This window comes from Oreochromis niloticus, linkage group LG7 (genome assembly GCF_001858045.2).
Source record: "Oreochromis niloticus isolate F11D_XX linkage group LG7, O_niloticus_UMD_NMBU, whole genome shotgun sequence".
In the NCBI taxonomy this organism is placed as follows: domain Eukaryota; kingdom Metazoa; phylum Chordata; class Actinopteri; order Cichliformes; family Cichlidae; genus Oreochromis; species Oreochromis niloticus.
Window position 1 is genome coordinate 43,780,904 of NC_031972.2, and position 22,914 is coordinate 43,803,817.

Sequence of the window (22,914 nt, forward strand, 5' to 3'; positions counted from 1 at the left end):
GTTGTACTCTGTGCAACACGTGATTCAGTTATTAATGAGAAAGTCTGTTTTTGCTCAGCTACTTGGATTTTTTGACATTCGATACGACACGGTAGGGTGCCATCCTCCATTTCAAGGGTATCAGGTTCCTTCTCTTGGGACTGTTTGTCAGAAGAGTCAGCCCTTTGGAGGGGAGAGACATCAAAGCGTGCTTCTGATGTGGATGAACTCTCCTTAACGTCTCCTGTAGTTTGTAAAAATGGTGCTGTGGTGGATGCTTTTAACACAGGTTCTAGCATATGAAAGCTGTCAGTAGTAGATTTTGCGTCTGGCTTTACAGAACCACTTTGATCTTCTGGCTGCTTGGCAGTAGTAGACAAGCCTGGAGATGATGGTTTGCTCTCTTCAAACTGACTGGGCAAGGACTCTTTTGTTTCAGGTTTTGTCATCACCTCCATGTACTCATCTCTTTGAAACCCTCCAAAGCAGGAACTTGTTGACGCTGCCGCAGTCGATGGTTCCTCTTTGGTCAAAGATACTTCAGAGGTTGATAATTTATAAGGTTCATCTTTGCCTCCCAGCTTTTGGCTCAGATGGGTAGACCCTGAATATGAATAACTGTACGATGTTGAGGAGTACGTCGAAGCGGAGTATGTTAAGCTTGTGTAAGGGCAAGGTGATGAGGTAGAGTCCTCGTGTTTTTCTGTGATACCAGAAGTATGCCTCACGTCTTGACTTCCTTCTTGGACATCTCTTTGGCTGAAATACTTATCCTCACTTTGCTGGGATAGCTGGGAGGCATCTGAGAGCACAAGGGTGTCTTTCCTGTCATCCTTCAATCCTACTCGATTCTCTTCACTGTAGTAACTCTCATACCTACTATGTCCAATATCAGCATAGCTACCTGTTAGCGGTGAGGATGGACTGGACGTAGGCTTTGACATGGAATCAGTTTGGTCTGTTGCCAAAGAGCTGCCAGTTAAGCTACTCGTGGATGTCGGGTGACAGGTTTCCTTTGTTGAAAGACTTGACTCTGGTGATGGAGACTCTTTATCTTCAACTCCTTTTTTTGATTCTAGTACATCAGATGAAGAAACACCCTCTGCTGACGACAACCTCCTCTTTGTGGATGGCTCAGGGGACAGATGCTTTTTGTCAGTATCCTCTAATTTTATTTCTTCAGTATGTTTGGGTGTAACCGTTGGAGCAACAGAGGTTTCATCTATTTTCTGTGCACATGTGTCTGTTGATGAAGTTGTTCTGCCTTCGTCTTTACTTGCTGCTTCAGGAGGTTTGGATGCGCTTGTATCACTAACAGTGTCCTCCTCTTTAATTGGTTTTGGTTCAGGTGCTTTTTTACTTACATCCTGGACCTCTTTATCCATGGCTTTAAAAGCTGAGGCATCATCAGGTGTCATCTTACATACAGTCTCCTCTTTAGTTGAGTCAGGGACCTGTGACTTTTTATTTGAGTCCTCTACCTCTGCTAACCCAGCACTGTCACCAGAGCTACGTCTGCACATTTCCTTCTCAGACTGTTCTCTCGCACCTTTTTCCATATCTATGTCACTTGACTCTTCCTCTTCTTCCTCCTCCTCATCGTCCTCATCTTCATCTTCATCATCATCAACGTTAAAATCTTCTCCCTCAACAAGTAATCTTTTGTCTATCAGGCTCTCTTTTCCTTCGGCACAACTTAAGGATTTAGATGTAGCAGAACTGCTAACTTCACTATAATCAGATGCCAAAACATTATCATCAATTTCATGTCCTATAAATGTGGCCGAAGAGGGACTCCTTGAATCACTTGATGCATCCTCTCTCTCTAACACCGATGGCTGCTGAGGTAAAATGTCTTTTTTCTGCAGGCGAGTACCGACCAGATGGAGATCCCTCTCTTTTTATGGTCACAGGAGTCAGTTTTGTCTTTGAGTGACTCCTCAGATTTTTCTTTGTCTTTTTCTGTTGCTTCCTTTTCTCTGAATTCTCCAAAAGGTGAAGCAGTACCTGATGCTTGTGCACCAAGATCTGTCTGGCTCCATGAGGGAGAGGGTATTTCTTGTCTTACGCCTGCTGACTGAAGAGCAGCACTGCTGGACTCTAAATCACTTTCTACTGGTGCCTGTGTTTGAAAGGCTGCTGCAGCACCTTCCTTTATGTCATCTTTCTCTTTTTCTGACTTCTCTGGTTTGTCTTCTTTTGGAGTGAAAGAATAGGCCTCAGCAGCTTGGGACATTTTGTTGTCTTGCACCTCTAAAACTGAAAAGCTTTTGTCAACATATGGTGTGTCAGCCCTTTCTTCTCTCTCACTCTCTTCCTCTTGGCCTTTCTCACGGTCTTCATATCTTGGGGAGGCACTTCGACTGTGGTGGCTGCTTCGCTCGCTCTCTGTGAGGGAAACTGGGCTGTAGTCGACTCTGCTGAATGAGAGAGGTTCTTCTTTGTACTGATCATCCAGAAGGAACATGGCTCCTCCAGCTTCTGCCTGGCTCGATCTTCTGTTATCATCAATGCAGATGTCAGAAGCATGGTCAAAACCAAGAGAAACTTCACTGCCTTCTCGTGAGTCCAAATCGTGATCTCCTGGAATAGGTTTTTCATATGGATCGTACTTAGAGGCGCCAAAGCTGTGCTTCTCGTCTTCAAGTCTTCCACTGACAGTCTCCTCTGTGCTCAGTTTTTCACTTTCCACCTTTGCTGGTCCAGCAGCGCGTCTGACATCTTCAGAATCTTTGTCCAGCATAAAATACGAACAAGGCTGCGATAATCCCGGAGAGGCCACCTCTCGTTCTCCTTCCATCTCTCTCTCTGATTCTTTTACTGGTTTCTCATCCAGTTTTGTCTTCTCTGGAGCACTTTGGATTCCTGAGCTCACCTCAGCTGGCATCTGTTTCTCTTGATGTGGCATTTCCTCCACGCTAGATTGGCTTTCAGTACTTGAAAGTGTGTAGCTCATAGGTTGGCTGTCTGTGCTTGATACTGCTGACAGTGCTGGCTTTTTCTCAGATGAGTCTGACACTGGTTCTGTTCTGGCAGAGGTTGTCTCCTTTGATGTGGGAATATCAAAGGATGGCTCTGGCTTGGCGAGTGGTGCAGGTGTAGCTTCTGTTTTTGCAATATTTTTGTCTGCTTCAAGGAAAAGCACGGACTCCTCTTTCCCAAACTCTTTGAAGTCCTCATCCATAGAGGGTTCCTGCATTGTAAGTGTAGGTATAATCACTGTGGGCTGTTGAGACGTAGGTGTTTTTGTTTGGTCACCCGTCTGTACCGTTTGGGTTAAAGGCAAACCTGCAGAAGAGATGTCATGGTCAGATTTTCTAGGCTCCACTGACAAAGGTCTGGAACCTGCTCCTCCCATACAAATGTCTTCATCCTCTTCATCTTCTCTGTCTTCATCAGATGACTGAACCACAAATGCAGGTTTGTACTCTGACTTGGATGCTGATACTTCCTCTCCAGATAGCACCAGAGCAGGTTGTTTAATGGTTTTGTCCATGTCCTTCTCCTGTAATTCCTCTTTCTCCCATTTCTCCTCTTTGGTGTGGTCTGCATCAGAGACATCTTGTTTTTCCTTCTCTGAGATCTCATCGGTCTTTGCGCTGGCAGAATCCTTTTCTTTAATCATCTTTTTGTCCTCTGCTGTCTCTTTCTTTTCTTCTGTGATGCCTTCAGGCTCGTATGTGTATTCTTTTTCTTGCTCTTTTTCCATTTTCTGTTCTTTGCTCAGTTCCGCAACATGTGCATCATCTTTTTCTTTTTCCATCTTGTCTTCAACACCTGCAATGACCCCTGATTCTATGTCTTTTTCTTTTTTATCCTCTAAAATTTGGTCGGGAGATTTACAAATGTCATCTTTTACTGATGTTGCTGCCAAAGAGTCTGGCTGCTTTTCGACTGATGCAGCTCCAAAAATATCCTTCTTATCTGCTTCAGGAAGCTTATCAGAGGTCACTCCATGTTTATCACTAGTATCAAAAACATAATCTTTCTTAGTCTTCTCCTCTTCCAAGGTCTGGGTCTGTGAAAGACCTACTAGTTTTTCATCATCTTTCTTAGATTCTGGCTCAAGAGGGAAATCATCTTTCATTTCCTTCTCTTCTTTAGAAACTGTTGGAGTGTACACCTCCTTCTCCGGTTCCTGTTTGATAGATTCTGCATCACAAATGTGATGTTTGACCGTGTCTTTTGTTTCATCCTTAATGGTTTCAACTTTAGATGGTTCTGGTTTTTTTGGATCTGTGGGTTGCTCGTCAGTGGTGTCGGCTTCTTTCTCTTTTGTTGCATCATCCTTAACAGTTTCTTTATCCTTCAAATCTTCCAAAATAGCTTTGTGGTCATCAGTATCACCCTTCTCCTGCTCTTTAGGCTCCTGCTTTATTTTTTGTTTCTCAGAAATGTCACTTTTTTCCACAACTTTGTCATCCTCAATGGGTTGAAAGTTGGCATCATCAGTGTCTTTTTCCTTTATCTCCTTTATGGGTGCCCCTTCAGAAATAATCTGTTCATCCTCTTTTTTAATATCTTTATCACAAGTTTCCTCCTTTGGTATTTCTTTTGCCTCTTCCTGGATGAGTTTTACATCTGATGGAGCATCTCTAAGTTCAGCCTCCTTTACCTCGTCTGTGAGGGACTTGACACCAGTTGTGTCTTTGGTTTCCTCCACTATGGAGGGTTTTGCATCAGAAATTACATCTTTAATAGCGTCTGTATCTTTTTCTTCTTTCTTGATTGGTTCGATAGCAACACTATGATCCTGGATTGTCTCTTCTTCCTTGGACAGTTTGACAGTCAGTATTTCCTCCTCACGTGTCGTCTTCCTTTTTCCTTCTTCTGTGGCTGATTCCGCAGCACAAATATCTTTACCATTTTCTTTGTCTTTTTCGTCCTGCGCTGTTGGTGTAGCACCAGCTATAACAATCTCTGTGCTTGTTTTGACAGGAGGAATCTCTTTGCTCATCATTACATCCTCTTCCTCCATCTTGGCGGGTATGACAGAAGGACTTACGTCTTTACTCAATACTTGTTCCTTTTCTTCTTCTACAACTGGTTCGACGGTCTGAACTGTTTTCTCTGTGTCTACTTCAGTTGGTGTAGCAGAGACAGTATCGACTTTAGATACGGTCAGGTGCTCTTTTTCCATCTCGGTAAGTTTAATGGTGGCAGCTTCTTTACTTTCCTCTTGTTGCTTTTCTTCTCCAACTGCTGGTTTAACAGCAGAAATTTCATCTATACTTGTAAGTTTATCTTTTTCTTCTGCCAAGGTAGGTTTAATAGCAGGAGGAGTCTCATCTTTACATATGTCCTCCTTCTTCTCCTCTTCTACAGTGGGTGTGAAGATGTAAGCGTCGTCCTTGTTTGTTGTTATATCTTTAGCCAGTTCCCTGGGAGATATGGTGTCATCACTCTCTTTTTCACTTTCTTTTTTCTCCTTTTCCAGCTTTTCTGTGGCTGGTTTAGGCACAGAGTCATCTTTACACACTGTTGCATCCTTTTCCTCTGACTTGGTAAGGCTTGGTGTAATATCCATACTAATCTCTTGCCCCTTTTCTTCTTTTATAGTTATGGCTGATTCATCTTTTTTGCTAATACTTTCTTCTTCTTTGCTGACTTTAGGAACAGTGACGTCAAAAATCTCCTTTTTCTCCTCTTTCTGCTCAACAGTAAAGGGCTTGGCAGCAGAAGAATCTATCTTATCCATCTCTTTTTCCACTTTATTATCTTTGAGGGCTTGACTAGTATCAGATGTTTCAGTCTCCTTTTTCTTCTCGATGAAAGGGAGATCTTCTTTCTTTGCCTCTTTCCCCATGTCTTCCTTCTCAGGCTTGATATCTAAAAGGTGGATTTCTTTGACTTCTTTTTCTTGAATCTTAAAAGTGCTACTATCAAGGGTGTCACTCTTTTCTGTCTCTTCCTTCTCCTCCATTAAAATCTTGCTATCAGACACATCCTCCTTTTTAACCTCTGTCTCCTTAACCTCACCTGCGGTTTTGAGGTCAAAATCATCTTTTTGTGTTTCGTCTTTCTGTTTCTCTTCATCTGTAAGTTGTTTGTCCTCAGGAGCACCAGTTTCTACCTCTACTTCTTTGGCCACTGGGGTGTAGTCTTTTTCTGGCTCCTTGTATTCATCTTTAATATCAACAGTCAATGTGTCCTTAGCCACTTCCTCTTTGACAGGTTTAGCATCAGAAGTATCATCTATCACTGCCTCTTTCTGTGTGTTCTCATCTGTGACAGATTTAATGGCTGAAATGTCTTCCTGAATGACAGATTCCTGCTTCTGTTCTTCCTTGATTTGTTTGGCATGTAAAGTATCGTCATTTTCCATTTCCTGTTCTGCCTTAATGGTTTTAACTGCAGGTTTATCATCATGATCGTCATCATCTTTCTTGTTATCATCATCGTCGTCCAGGAAACGACTGTCCCTGTCTGGAAATTTACCTGTTTCAGGCACTTTAGGTTCTTTCTCTGTGAACCTGTCATCAGATGCCAGTGAATCGCTCCCTAAAACTGGTAGTTGTACATCTGTTACAGGTTCTGCAACAACAGGTAAAGTTTCTGCCTGTTTTCCTTCATCTTTTGGCAGGAATGAAGCGTCTTTTTCTTGGTCTTTGATCACTGGAGCCTCTTTCATGTCTTTTTCAGATAATTTGTCCAAAGATTTTGCAGATTCTACTTCATGCTGATCTGCTTTCTGTTGATCAACCTCTTTCTGTGTCTCAGTTTTTGCATCATCTTTTGCGCCTTTTTTGTCCTCAGTTGTGGTCGCTATATCGCCAAATTCCTCTTGCTTTTGCAGCTCCAAATCAGGGAAGACCTTCATCTTGTCTTCCACTGGTGACTGACGAAGTGGAGAGTGAGCTGCGCTTGAGGGTCCAGACTGTGGAGGAGAGGCCATTTTCACAGTGACATCATCCGGACTGAAGCAACGCTCTTCGCTCTCTGAAGTCACTGAGTCAGATCCAAAAGGTCTAGTAGGCACAACAGATGAAATGTCTTTAGGTGTAACTGCGTCAATATTTTCCTCTTCAACTGGTAGATGGTCAGGTTTGAGATCTTGTAGAGACTTTTCAGGTGACCCCAAGCTAGCAACTTTTTCAATGTCTTTCTCTTTACCCTGCAACAACTGGGTTGAAGCGTAGCCCTCTTGGAGTTTTTCAAGTGAAATTTCAACATTAGGAGTTTGGTCTTCTTCCTCCTCCTCTTCCTGCTCCTCCTCCTCTTCCTGAGTATCTACAACCTTAGCTGCCATTTGCACTTCTGCAACAGGAAGTTGTAGATCATCAGATGGAGACTTGGACTGTTTGTCTTCTTCCAAAGAAGGCGGTGAAAGAGTTCCTGCAGAAAGTGGCTGCTCTTTGCCTTGAGTAGAGTCAGGCGGAGTGGACAGGGGAACTGGAGTTTTAGGCGGCTCTTCAGATTGAGGTGCTGCAACGGATGCCACCGACTGATCTTCAGCGATAGATGTAGGAAAGGAGGATATTTTGTCGTACTCTGTTATGGACGTTGCAGAAGATACATGCTCTTCTTCTGCCAGAGGAGCAGTGATGATGTTGGTGAACACCGATACTTGCTCTTGCACACCTGGAATAAAACCTTTCTCTGTCATGGCTGCAGCTTGCATCTCCCTCATGCCGTGGATGTTCACAAATGAACCCGTCTGATCTGGAACAGAGATGTCGTAGGCACCGACATCATACTGAAGGTGTGGTATTCTCTCCTCTGCCTCCTCGTGAATCTCCTCATCAGAGATAGTCTGTTCTGTTTCAGAGTAACCAGGAATAGTTTCATCTTGGATGTAGGACATGGGTTCAGCTGCAGCAGCACCTTGAGCTACTGAGGTTATAGGAGCAGTAGCCCCTCCAACATGTGATAGGTAGCCTTCCTCCTCCTCATCTTCTTCTTCTTCTTCCACTTTGACCTCAGTCAGAATTTCTGTGGTTTTGCTTTCAACCATATGTTCAGGTTTGATCTCTTCATCAGCTATTACATCTAAATCTTCCACCTCCTCCAGTTCAGCCTTCTCCACTGCCTCCTCCTCTTCCTCTTTCTCATCCCTGGATGGAATCATCTGTTGTTCCTCTTTAGTTTCAACCTTGGCTAAGAGAGTTTCTGATTTCTCCATTTCCTCTGTCTCGTGTTTTCTATCAAACGCTTCATCTTTTGCCTCCTTCCATTTTGACTCATCTTCCTCCTCACCTATTCCCATGTCTTCTTCCACCTCCTCCTGTATTTTCTTTACAGCAGCTGGGGGCTCTTCCTCTTCTTCCTCATCCTCATCCTGAGTTTGTGCTCCCTCATCTTCAAACTTTTGAGCGTCTTCTAGTTCTCTCTCCTGAGTCACTTCCTTGTCTTCGTCTTTAGCTTCAGCTTTGACTTCTGCGGCTGGTGCTTCCTTTTCAGGGGACTTTGTTCCAGGTGGGATTTCAGACACTTCTTCGTGTTCTTTTCTTTTCTCTTCTGTTTCTGCTTGTGGCTCAGAAGAGACCTTATTGCTGTCCACCAGCTCTGCTGAAACAGTTTTAACTTCAGTCTTTTTAAGTTCTTCAAACTCCTTGGTAAGGTCTTCAGGTGTGGAGGGAACAGATGTTCCCTCAACAGCTCCATTTTCTATCGGTTCAGGCTGTATAACTTCAGGTTTGGCCTCCTCTGCTTTGGGTTCAGCGGGTTCAGCCTTCACTGTTTTGCTTTTGCCAGTTTTGGCTTTACTTGACACTTTAGCTTTATGTAATGTCTTCCTTACCTCTGGTGTAAGTGGTTTCAGGTCAGGCTTAGTCATTTTTCTCAGCTCAGGTTTGGATGTGTCCTTCTTCTTGTCATCCTTGAACTTTGCATCCTTCTTGTCATCTTTTTTGGCAGAGTCATCCTTCTTCACTTTCTTGATCTCCTTCTTTTCCTTGTCCTTTTTCTCATCCATTTTTGACACTCGTTCCTTGGAATGTTTTTTCAGTGATTTTTCTTTCATGATTTTTTTCTTCTCTGGCACTTCAGTTTTAGATTTTAGAGTCTTAGTGGGCTTTTTCTCCTCTTTTTTCTCTGATATGTTTTCTTTCACAGAGTCACTCTTTGCCTCCGTGGTGGCTGACACATCATCCTGCCCCTCGACTTCTTTCTTTGGGGCCTTTGCAGTGGTCTTAGGAGAGGATTTGAGACTCTCTTTGCTATCCGTTCTTTGTTTTAACTTGGTTTGTTTTATAACAGAGGGAGGAGCTCCTGAGGCAATGTCCTTTTGTGTGGCTACAGGATAGCGCAAGAAGTCAAGGTGCTTTAATTTTTCTAGGCCCTCTAGGATCTTGTTTTGTGGCGCATTCCCGGGGAACAGCACCCTGACAATCTTTTCTGTAGGGCTGGCAGGAAGCCAGACAACTAAGGCTGTGACTGATGTCAGGTAGGGGACAGATATTTCTCCTTCTTTCCCGTTGGGCAGCACAATGCCAGTTTTGGCCTTGCTGTTGCCAGCCCACTTCTGCATTAAAAATTGCATCTCTTTACTGTCTTTGACGGGGTTGAGAATGTACATGTCTAACCGGCCCACTCCCATCTTGTGGAAAAGTGTAATGGGCTCGATAGTGTTGCTGACAACTCGAAAGAGAGGCTCCGGCTTGATACCGAGTTTGTTAAGGTACTGCAAAGTAAGCGAGGCCTCTTCAATGCTGCGTTTCACTTTAAGATTAGATTCTGGCATGCGAAGCTTCTCTGGCACGTTGAAGAAAACAACACCTAGCTCAGGAGAAATCAGGTTCTTCATCCAGTCACTATAGTTGGTGGAGCCTTGTGACTGCTCCTCCTCCTGTTCTGCTATCTTCCTCTGAAGAAGCCCATTGATGCCCGGGAGATTGTCAGCGCCAATGTGTGTGAGGAGAATTGAGTCGATGCGGTCCAAGTGGCGGACCAGCTTCCAGAAGCAGGACTTTCGATCGGAGCCTCCGTCCACTAAGATGTTGAAGCCATTCACGGCAAAGAGAGCAGAGTCTCCTCTTCCGCCCGGAAAGATGTAGCAGCATGGCTTGGACAGTTTCAGGAAGCCTCCAGAAGTGGGCGGCTCCAAGAGGTCAAAAGGTGAAGGGACATCGACGGTTTCAGAGACGTACTCTGTGAACTCTGTGACGCCCTCCATCTTGGGCAGAACAGGTTCAGGGTTTAGTTTGTATTCAAAGAACTCCCGCAGGGTCTGCTGCTGTCCCAGGGAGCTCCAGCCCACCTCCCCGCGGCAGGACACAGTAAGTGTAGCCTGCTGCTTGGGGGCTGATGTGCCCAGCAATTCACTGACCTGCAAGAAAGGCACATGTATGAGTCAGTGATGATATGCATAGAAACAACACAAACTCTTATGTCAAGGGAAGAAATTTAAAAAAAAAAGATATTTCAACCAAACGAACCACCAAAACTGCCTAAATAAATAAATAATACAGAAAATAAAACTAGGCAATTGGGGATTTCAATTTTTAATTTGATTTTGTATTATTTTTGTGTTGTAGTGAGATGTTTAGACAATGACTTGCTCAAAATTATTTAGAACAGAAGGTTCAGCCGTGTGTCCATGTATGTTGCTAATTGAAACAGACGGTAAGTGAGAGCATCTACACGAAAAAGTAAATAGTCCTGACTGACAGCACTATTTTCAGCTAGATTAGCTAAGCGCCTCAGCTCTTCAGCAATCTCCCGACTAAAGGAAGTCATTTCTGCTGTGAGCCTGGCATTGATCAACAAAGGTGACACCATGGCACACTTTGACAAGCCCTCATTTCCATAATACATAAAGCAGAAATGCAAAGCCTGTAAAAAGAAATAAATAAACATTTAAGGAAAGAAAGTAAAGGTTAAATAATTAGCAAACAAATACATTATAAAATGCATTCTTTATAATTAACATGAACTTAAGATAATAAAAAGGTAAATAAACAAATTAGTCAGATTTTGTCAATATAAATTAACAGATGACTTTATTTATTTCTGGTGCATTTTATTTAATAATCAATTAACTTATTTCTTCTTCCTCTTCTTTCAGCTGTTCCCTTTACGAGTGTCCTGTCACACTGCATGTCCTCCTTCAGTACATCCATGAAGCTCTTCTAAGGTCTTCCTCTTTTCCTTCTACCTGTAAACTTAATCTTCAACATCCTTTGTCTGCACATGTCCAAACTACCTCAGCCTTGCGTCTCTAACTTTGTCTCCAAACCGCTCAATCGTCACGTCCCTCTGATGCACTCATTTCTAATCTTGTTCATCCTGGTCCTACCCAGGGTAGGTCCCACTACCATCACTACCATCTCTCTCTTCTGTCACAAATCAACCCTTAAACACATTTCCACCCACCCAGTACCACAGTTCTTCTCTTGGCACACTATCGTCTGTTTTCTCTAGATGTCTAGTCCTTCTGTCTCTATCACCCTAACCTGCTGCACATCCTTTCCAAGTGCTTTTCCTCGTCCTTAGTGTACAGCCTGACATACAACTCATGACAAGCCTTTCCTTTTGCCACCTTATAACCAGCCTCGCATTACTTTCCTCTGCTTTCTTTATCTCCCTAACTATCTGACTTTGTTTTGTTTTTTCCTAATCTCTTCCTTTAACTACTTTCATGTAATTCTTCATTTCACCACCAAGTCTTTTTCCTTTGTCCAGAAGATCATACACATTAAACAGCTTCTTCTTCACCCCTACAGCTGTGTTTTCCCAGTCATCTGGTAACTCTTCCCTACTACCCAGAGCCTGCCTGAACTCCTCTGTGAACACACTCGTGCTATCTCACTTAATAAACATATTTATTTGTTTAATTTAATTTTGGGAGTTTGTGATCTTTTTTTAAAACTGAACATTTAGAATGCTGGGACAGGAATACATTCAATTCCCCTCATCCTTTGTGAAATATACAGCACATATTTCTGTACTTTGTTTGTCTTTGTAGTCATTTTACAAATGATAAAAATTTGCATTTGTCCTTTGAAAGTAAACAGTTTTTAACCACACACGTAACTGTGAATGCAAAATCTGGATGTTGCTAATTGTTTCATTATTACCAAAGAACAGTAGATGGCTTACCCCAGGATCAGCAAAGACACGTGAAAAGGTCTGGGAGGTAAAAACACCAGTTTGAAGGAGGAGGGTACCGTGATCTGAGCTCTGCCCACTCAAGACCAGAAGCTTGTGTCCTGCTGAGTCTGTGACTAAAGACTGGATCTGGGACACGCATAGACGAAGAAAGGACAGAGAGGGACAGAGGACAGTTAAAGGGGAGCCAACACAGCTGAGATAGAAAGAGAAATACCTGCATTAGTGATAAATAAAGATTCACTTAAACTGTGTCAAGGTTAACAAGATTAAGCATTAATGGCCTGATTTTTTTTCACCCTTCTTTCCTTTCAAAAGGGACAAAGAGATAATGCTGAATACTTAATTTAAGCAACTGAAATCAGACCTTTATTTTGTGTCTATCAAAATGTCATAGAAACAACTCAAATTTGTGTGCAATAAAGAGATAAAGAGATGAAAGTATCTGTGAGGAAAATGACATGCAATAAAGAATTTGAATTGAGTGTATTTGTGGCCTAACCACTATGCATTAGCTTTGCCCCAGAACTTTTGTACTTATTCTACCAATTGGCAAATCTAAAGCAGTCGTAACCTCGCCAATTCCACACTACATTTAGGTAAACATGTAATGTGGCTTAACATCTGTGGAAAGGTCTGCCACTTTAAAAAGGTCTTTTAAGAAGCTGAGCAGGAACCTCTGGAGCTAAAAACAAAATGTGACGCGGGTTCCAGAACATAGCTAATCCCCAAAGACGTCCATGTTAAAATACCCAACTTTACTGCAATAAAAAGCTGGCAAGGTTGAAATTTTCTTTAAGCGGAGTTAGGGGAGTGGTCACAGTGACACATGTCAATAGAACATGCACAAATGCAACTGTAGCTGATTGTGAGTCTGCTAAGCGTCATCTCTGCTAAATGGTGTCGCTGAACTGGAACTCTACTGTTTTGTGCATTTTTGGAGCCTTTTAAATGCAATTATCAGACAAATAATGTGGCTTCATAGATGCCGACTGCTAACTAAGTTTGCTTGCACTGGCTGGTAGCTTAGGGCTTCATCTTTTCGTCCATATATAGTAACTTCTGCCTCCAAAAGCATGGGGCAGCCAAACCAGTCGGTGAAATCGCAGTGGGTACATCCATATTTTACATCACCTATGGTTCTGATAAACTATGGAAGGAATAGTAACTGCTAAAACCAGAAGTCTACATGGCAATAGTTAAAAAGTTCATGAATGTCATTATCCTCAAAGAAGTTTTCCATAAAGGCAGAAGGCCAAAATGTGTTGACTCAAATTTAGTTAGTTAAAATAGGGCCGCTGAACACAGATGAACTCACTGTAAGCATTTCCTTTTCTCACATCAATAAACATAAACAGAACAGTTATTCAGAACATGCTGATCTTACCTCTGATAAAACAGCGTCTTCTGAAGGGTTGACGAGCACTACGGTCTCTAAGACATCACTCCTGTGGTGGAGAGTCCTTTGTCCTGAAAGACAAGATGGAAAACCTTTTAAATATTTTTTTAATGTAACAAATCTGAAGAAAGGTTATGGAGGCCGGAAAGGTCGAATGAGGTAAACGACTTGATCAAAACTGCTGGCAGACATTCAGCCATCTGGCCTGAAGACATCCTGTTTGGATTGCATCCAGACCTGATCTGGAAAACCTCTTTGAGTCAGAGAGATTTACTATACTGCATTCTCCACTATATGTGGGGCAGTCCCTTTATAGAGACAGGCAACCCACTTGTGCATCAATGCAAGAACAAAAGTTGGAATAAGAAAGAGGTCGCAAATGTCTGTTGGGTGAAGTTTAAAATTAAAGCCTCAAGATTTTATTCATTGTTTGTCTGCACTCGTCTTTCCTCCCTTCGCTCTCTCCTCACCACAACCTGGTGAGGCAGATGGCTCCCCTCCCTCAGGCTGGTTTTGTTGGAGGTTTATTCCCATTAAAAGGGAGTTTTCCCCCTTTCTGTTGCAAAGTTCTTGATTAAAGGGAACTGCTGGGTCATGAGCTTGCTGTATGCAAGATGTGCTGGGATGGCTAACAGCATTTTATACAGTGCATTATAGAACTTGGGAACAATGTCTGTAAATTGGACATCATTTTTTTCTATTATTTGACTGAATAGAAACAGTATTTGGACATGGATTGAAAGTAAACACTAACACACTTATGCATAGAGGACATAAAACAAGCAAAACGCAGGAAAATTTAAAACACTTCCTTACATTTTTTGTGCATTTAAATTTTTTAAATTATGTTTCTCCCCCAAAAGTACACCACAAATTAAAAGTTAGGTTTTATCTCACTTATTAACAGAGAAACAATCAACACTTTAAAGTCAAAGATTTAAAACAGCAGCAGCATGTCAGAGTCTTTTTAAAAAATGAGAACCTGAGGAAAAGAATCATGTATATTGTTGTTACCCGAAAGAGGGCCAGAGGAAGCAAAGAGTCATTAGATTGAGAATATTATTGCTGAACTTATGAAGTTAGCTGTGGTATTATTAGTATTGTTAACATTACTTTTATTATTGCTGTGATGTTTTTTGGCACTTGACATCCTAATGTGTTTCTCTGGCTGAGGACAGTGTCGTGTTTAGCTAGTCAGCAGCCACAACAACAGAGGCTGCTGTCCCATTTTAGAGAGCTCAGCCCAGAGTTTATATTTCAGTTAATGTGCAAATGTTACATATGGCAAAATTCCTGTAGCTGCACAGGGAGTCTATAGAGATGCTGAGATCTCCGTTGCACTGAGGTTGATCACAGTCAACGTGACTATAGTATGAGTTACAAAATCTTTACATGGATGATGAGCAAAATATTTTTCCCTGTTTTATATTCGTGCAGATCATTTCATCAAAAGTCTGTGAGTGAATGGGAATGAATGACACCGGGACAGTGGTCCATCAGCTTCCCTGCGTTCGCGTCTAATGTGTTAGGCTGAGGTCTGGCATTTTGTTAGCAACTGACAGCTCTACTCACATGATTGGTAACCAATGCATTGTTTATGTAGTACTAGGTGACCAATCCAGGGCAGGGCTTTTAGAAAGGTTGAGACAGGAGCTAAACGTACAGTATGTAAAAAAAATTGCATTTTAAACATTAACATTTAAAATAAAAAAACACTTACTTACTAAATGAGCATAAAAATGGGAACTCTGTCATATTTGTTATATTATGTACATTACTCTTTTTAGAGGTGATGTTAAGCTTTTAATTCCCCTTTGTTTCAGTGCAAATTAGATATCTGAGAGCTCTATTAATAGGAGGATCTCAGTGACTCCACCATCCGCCAGGATCTTCAGTGCATCCCCCGAGTTTGCAGTACTTTGCCTTCTTTCTACAATCTGTCACGTGTTTTCCATGAAAAGACTATAATGTAAATCACTGCCAGCTTAAGATACGGTGCTGTAAAAAAGAACAGCAATAAGAAAAAACAAAGGACTGTTAAGATGTAGAGGAGTTTGAATGAAACAAGTAATTTAATACATTAAAGAGAAGCTCTGAAATTATTCCACTTGGATATCAATAATGCAATCAGTGTGATATTAAGTCTAGACCATCTGTGATCACAGGAAGAAGCACTCAAATATTATATCGCACACAATAATCACAGACATATTATCTGTTTTCAGCTGATCTGATTCATCCATTTATATTCTTTTTTTGTACCAAGTGACATTAGTACCAATTTGAAAAAAAGAGTGAGCTGAACTGAATCATTTTGTATTCAACCACATTTTTCTCTTTTCTACACATCATCTGTGACATTTTCAGATAAAGAAATGTCAAGAGTTATTTTCTCTCCTCACAGTGATTCTATCTATTCTCAGATCATGAACTCTTTCACACAGGTGATCTTCTTGTGGTGCGTCATAAGAACTAAAAGCTGCATATCACGTTTTCAATAGCTATAACAATGGTTCAAAGTAGAATTAATAAAAGTTATATTCTAATTTAGCTCCCACAGTTTTAACACCAAAAACCACAGCATATTGGGCTGAATGCTAATATGACCATATTAGCAGTAAGCCAAGTCTGTAACAGCCAAAAGCATTTCCCAGAATGAAAAAAATAGTAAGCGATCCCTGATTAGATGTTCCGTACTGTTATCAAGGAGAAGACAGGCTATCTGAATATTTACATTAAATTACAGATGTGGGTTGTTACTTCAGGAACCGAACAATGAACTTTCAGACGGTCTAATGTAATTGTTTGTTTTTGATTCAAATGTTCTGGTTCATTAGGAGTTACACAAGAATATGGTTGATGGTTTTTGATGTCACCATTTTATAAACACAATACCCTTTTTTGATATCATGCACTGATTTAATGGATGTCATTTGAGAGTAATAACTGTGTTTATGTTATTGGCTGACCACTGGCACGTATACGTCAGCTTAATCTCTCCTCTGAGTGGTCTTGGAAAGAAAAGCGTTTGGACTTCTTTAAGTTTCTTGAAGACGTTTCAACTCTCACCCGAGAAGATTCTTCAGTTCAGCTCTGAGTGGATGTTGGAATGTCTGAGGTATTTTTTACATGTAATTTATGTGCCCAATTGAATAAACTAGTACATGCCCATGCTGCAATATTGGTTGACCTGTTCTTGGAAGCGGATAAATGCAAAAACTGAGTCATTTTAGCCCATTGCTAGGTGGTTGTTAGGGAAAATGATGACATCATGCTATCTGATATAGATGAGAACCTTATAGATGCTGCTGATTTTTAGCTATCATCTATTTCCATTTTTAGTCATGTTGATATATTAAATTGACATAGAGCCCTTAAAACTGGCTGGTTTAAAGTAGCTATACAAATAAACAAGACTTCTGCTTGCATTTAGCGTTCATTATGTTTTGATTCGTTTTAGCATTTTAAGATAATTGTTATTGTTCATTAAGCTCTCCTGTTAGTGGTGCATTAAACTACTTTTCATCCAGAACCTCTTGCATCTTGACTGATTTATCACAACTAAGGATGCAAAGAGTTTAAATTATGAAACCCATGTGAACCTATAAAGCGGATTTATTTTCATATTGCAGTGTATTCTTCATAAGGCAGCATTCAGCCAGCATCATTCAACCGAATTAGAAGATGTGGCTCCCTCTGTTGATGTTACCATAGGAACACACTGCAGCATTCAAGACCAATAGAAAGCAATGATTTCTAATCAACTGACAGCTGCATGAGGTGAGTGGTGACGAGAGGTCACTGAAGGATTTAGCTGAAGAACGACACCCCTTGCTGGGATAGCAGTCAGAAGTTCTAACACTCCAGCAGATCTGCCCACAGACGCGTCCGGTTTCACAGCGCAATGACTAAGCTGCGAGGGCGAGCCATGATTTGCAAGTTTGCTTTGATACTTTAATCCCTGGCAAGAGCAAAACGCAACACCGAGCAGCCTCATCGATATGGACAATAGACACGCTGGAACCACACAGCTGCAGGATGAATTTGTTAATTTGCTCTCACAAGAACGAGGCCCATACACTTGGTGCTTTCCTTTGACCTCCAGGTGAAGCAGATGAGGAGAGACTCCATTAGCTGCTGCTGATGGCTGCCCGCAAGCTGATTCTTCGCTGACACTGCAGACTGGTACGACAAGATACTACAACAACAAAGACACTCTCTGTCAGTGTGAAATGCTGATGTTTCTCCCCAGGGTCACAGAACATCAACAAGCCTCTCAGAGGGCTCGCTGTCACTGCAGAATGAGATTTCTCAGACCACGTCACCTTTACTACTAATTACTTCTGTGTATTCTGTGTAGGTGACAGTGGTGCACTGATAGGTTAAAAGGCCCTCCAACACTCAGCTTTTAGCATTTTGTTATTATATTTACTGTAATTCAGGCGAAGACCCCTCCCCTCTTATGTTTTATGGGGATTTAATTAAAAGAAAATGAATTTCCAACAACATTTATAATCATTTCCTATTTGGAGGTATTTTTTTAAGATGATGAATGTTTTTTAAAGCTTTTCATATAAGAAAATGTGCAGCTATTTTTTGTTTTAACTATAAAAAATATAAGATTTGGTTGGTATAAACTGGAAAACCTGCGGATGGGGTACAGCAGCAGAAGACACCAGGTCGCTCCTTTCCGCTGAGAACAAAAACCCGAGGCTACAGTTCACAGAGGCTCACCGAAACTTGACAATAGACTGGAACTGGTGCCAGGTCTCATGAGTCTGATTTTTTTTTCCTTTATGGTAGAATCAACAACATGAAAGTATAGATCCATCCTTCCTTGTGTCAACAGTTTATGCTGGAGGTGGTATAATGATGTGTGGGATGTTTTCCTGGAACACGGCCTCTTAGTACCAACTGAGTATTGTTTAAGATTACAGCCTGCCTGAGTATTGTCTTCCTTAGTCATCTTTCAGTGACTGCCTCTGTCATGTCACAAAGCTCAGATCAGCTCAAACTAGTTTCTTGAACATGACAGTGAGATCACTGCTTTAAAATGGCCTCCACTGCCACCAGATATCACTTCAGTAGAGCACCTTTGGGATGTGATGCTGGGAGATTTGGATCATAAACGTAGGACCAACAAATCTGCAACAGATGTTATCATGTCAACATGAATCAAAGTCTCTGAGGAATGTTTCCACAACCTTGTAGAGTCTATGACATGAAGACATTAAAGTAATCTTAATGCGCTAGACTTAACATACAGACATGCACAAGGTAAATGTAAAAAATGTAAAACGAATAGCAGGCAGAGGAGTTTAGATGGTTGTAGGCAAGTGAAGGTTAGGGCACCGAGTTAGTCATCCCTCCTACTGAGGAGCTGGAACATCAGTAATGAAAATTTCTTGTCCTTTAAAAAGACAAGGTATTACTACTACTGTACTATACCAAGTCACTGTTTTATCGTTATCTTTATTTATTTATTTTTTACTTTTTAACCCAATGCATCCTAATACATGTTGTTTCTCTGTGAATTATAAAAATTCTCTTCACATACACAGTGAAACAACCAGGTCAGCATCATTATATTCCTGTCTCCAAAATAATGATGTAAGCTACATTATGAGCCAAGGACAAATGTCCTTGACTCATAATGTATTTCCATAGTGTCATCTATATCTGTCAGAAGATGGGATGCATCAATGCATCAGCAGGACTTCTTCAAATAAGATGTAACTGACCATCTGACCGTTATAATAATGATTGTTTTGTTTCCCAGTACAAAAATGGTAATAAATAAAAACAAAATAAACACACAAAAAAAGAAATATTGGGAATAATGCTGTCCCAGCTTCCACAGCTATCCAGCCTGTAGTTCACTCTAAAACCACAAATACCAGCTAGCATGTTGCTGTACATTCAGGGCACACCATTTACCTTCAGGACAATGTTGGTATTCTTCATCTAACCTCAGTTTTTCTTTGTACACAGGCAGGCTCACCTGCACACAAACACACCCAGAGACCTCGACATTCGACACAAAATGTCAGCTTGCTCTTTTATTTCCTATCCTGTCCTAACTTTTAATTCATTGTCCTGTCATGTACTGATTATTTTAATTTTGTTTCTCCTCTGTGTCCTTGTCCATGTCTCCTGTTTTGCAGTTTAAAAAAACAAACAAAATGAAGCTTTTACGTTCAGTTGGGTAGATGTGATCTCTTATATTCTGTCTCTATTCCTCCTGGTGATTCGGGCTATTCCTGAAGCTCTATTTTCTCCCACACTTCTGATTTCCCACGCTGTCAGAATCACCTCATTCTCAATTTCAGCATCACTACTCTTGTCCAGCGATCTTTCTGCCCACGCTCTCTGAGCCAATCAGCACCCACTCCCTGTTCTTTAAATTCATTCTGTGGTAACTCTGCCTTTGATCTATTTTGTATCCATTCTCATCTCATCCAGGTTGTTCAGGACATCCACCATTGATTAATGAGCTCTTCTTATAGAAACGGTTGTTGTCAAATAGACAAAAGTGTTACACTGATCGGCCACGTGGACTACGAATCTGCAGGACAGTGACAAATGACCAAGTCATGTGCAAGTCCTGCCAAAGTTTCTCACTTATCTAATAAATGTGATCGGTATAAAGAAAGCTGCCAAATGCCGGTGGATTTTTCAGTGGTTTAAATGAACACACTTACAATTAACACACACAAACACATATATAAATTAAAATATCCAACTTTCAAGTATTTTCAAGTATTTCCATGTATTTAAAGAAACTAAAGGTAAAACAAAAATGGTTAATGACAAACATCCATTGTTCATATCAGCCTTTTAACCCAGTGCCCTGTGATAAATTCCAATTGTAATAAATAATGAGACCTTTACTGGAAATTACAGCCCGGTGATGTGAGTCAGCCTTGTGGGTCTCAGCCCACCGAGAACCAAACAGTGCGAAGCTAAAGGCTCCTCAGGCAGGCCAGCGTCTGCTCCACAGCTTAAATGTGTTTGTTTAAAGAGCCCTATTGAAGACAGCAATGTTCAGCCAAGTTGCCCTCATCTATTCATCCCTGTGGCTTTCTTTTACTGGCATCCCAGCCAGCGAGGAGGCATCATCCTATCACATAAAGTGACGTCCAAGTGAAGACAGTGAAATGAAGACTCGCGCTGTTCAGACTAGCTGATTTTCACTTTTTTTTTTTTTTTTAAATAATTCATATCACTGCAGAGGCTTTACTGCTTTTAGAAGGTCCCGGCTTTCCGTCTCAGCTGAATTTGTCTTAAGTACTAATGACATACTCTTATCAAATCAGCTCTCAGGCTTTGTGATATGTCTGCGATTTTAACATCAAAGCAGTGCATTAGAATATCATTGTCACACATTTAACTAAGTCCACAACAAAGACTGCAGCCAAAGCTAAATCTTCCTATTTGTTAGCAGTCGCTTGGTGAGTGTTGAAACTGCAAAGCACAGTTATTTTTTTTAAACAAGAGCAATTATTATTTTATCATATATAGTGTAACAACGGTGGCCAAATGTAATAATAATAATAATAATAATACTAATAACAATGATATCAAGTAATGCCCATTAACTAAAAGGTTCAGGCTTCAGGCTGCTCTAAACTCTCAGTTGGTTTTATATAATGATAGTGAGAGTGGATACATGTTGTCACCTCTGGCATGCAGAAGCCCCGCCTAACACAGTGGATGAATTGAGGGACTGCTCCAGGGTTAAAATTAAGGATTATTATGAACAGTGAGTCATGCAAAGCTACTCAGTCTGAGCATAAAACTATGGAGATGAAAATGAGCAGATATTGAAGGAAATATTCAAGGAAAACCTTTCTCCTTGGTATAGATGGGCGTTCTACTTAATCATCTGTCTACCACAGACTGTCAAACACAGACAGACTGACCGATGATGTTTTTATTTTACATAAAGCATTTTAAAACAAATTGCTAAAACTGGCCTATTCTTTAAAAAGATATATTAGAAGTATAGCCAATAATGCACAAGATTGTGCATTTTATTGTATTTGTTGATGTTTCAGTGTTTTTTTAAATATATTAGCATTATCTTTTAACTTATTTTGTTTCTATAATTTAACACTATTATTATCTAATTAAATGTATTTGACACACTAAGCTGCTTTATTTGATGTTTCATCTTTGATTGTTATCTGCTGCACATTATTTGTTTTGTTTCATTACATTTCGCTCCATCTGATTATCTGCTTGTCACCGTTAACTGCACTAACCTGCAAGAAAGATTTTAGACAAATAGAGTTTGATTAACTAATTGAAGCTCTGCTCTGAGTTTTTAAAAAAAATTATTTTGGTTCTTTTAAACAGCAAACACCTCGCAAGGCCAAAGTATTCGCAAATAAAGTTTCCTTTGTTATGAAAACCACTGTACCAGCATCTGGGTACAGTGGTTAATATTCAAATAGGAGCACATTAATTCAGCAGCTTCATATTTTTTGACAATGTGTGACAACAGTGTCTCTAAATAAACAACCCATTGAGTTTTGCTTAGAGCGCTCACTGCAAGGTGCAAATCTGGTAAACTTCTGTCTTTACCGACTTTCTCCATGTTTGTTCCTTGTTTCACCCTGAACTTCAAAACTGTTACAAATACATTTCATCAGTTCAAAGAAGTACTCGGTAATCCATCAGGGACATTCGTGCTAACAGCACACATGTCTGCAGTGGTCCATCTTCTTGACAAAAATAACTCTGGCAGCAGGTTACATGCTGGGTGTCATCTGTCCTGCTTCCATCGGTTGACTTGGGGATCTTGGGAGATGTGAACTCTTCACTTCCCCTCAGTCTTTGCACGACTCTGCTCGTCAGGCCCAGAAGAAGGAAGGTCATTTGTTAGACAGGACTCAGTGTTTCAGCTCTCGACTCTCTCTTCTCAGCTGACCTGCTTGATATAAATATCCGCGTCTGAACTCCCAAAATGAGAACGCTCTGTTTAAAGGCGACTAAAACGGAGCACTGATCGACCGAGGCCCAGCCACTGCACTGCTCCATATAGCATGTTCCACATTTACAGCAGCGGGCTGGCGTGAGGGGGGGGTTCAAGGAATTTAAAGACAACAGCTTAAAAAAAATCCTTCTAGGGAGATCGGTCTAATAGAGCTTAGAATATTGGGTTTTATTTATAGTGGAAAACAAACTTGAAAAATTGACCATAGCATTGGATCAGAGGCTTTGAAGCATTCATGAGGAAAAGAGTTGAAAGTGATTCAGGAACAAGGATCGCTACTTTTTTATATTTAACAAATAATCACAAAATATCTACAGGGAGATATTTCTGAATATAAAACCACTGAGTTTGAGAGCGTACCTACAAACCTTGCTTCTGTACCACCTATGCAAATTTTTGACCTCGACCAGGCACATTCTTTCAATCAATATGATGCATTTTACCAATTAAATAAATAAATTAACAACTTCATTTCTAAGAAGTAGCCTCA

The 22,914-nt window shown here is 40.9% G+C and overlaps 1 protein-coding gene across 1 annotated transcript in view; it reads right to left on the reverse strand.

Moving 5' to 3' along the window:
• Positions 1-344: 344 nt before the first annotated feature.
• Positions 345-22,914, reverse strand: part of LOC100701677 (microtubule-associated protein 1B) — a 72,746-nt gene continuing 50,176 nt past the window's right edge. Inside the window, exons 3-5 of the mRNA XM_019361689.2 lie at positions 13,415-13,497; positions 12,019-12,156; positions 345-10,246 (exon numbers count right to left, since the gene is read on the reverse strand). Of these exons, the coding sequence (XP_019217234.1) occupies positions 1,805-10,246; positions 12,019-12,156; positions 13,415-13,497 (8,663 nt within the window). The 3' untranslated portion in view covers positions 345-1,804. The remainder of the gene's footprint in view (positions 10,247-12,018; positions 12,157-13,414; positions 13,498-22,914) is intronic.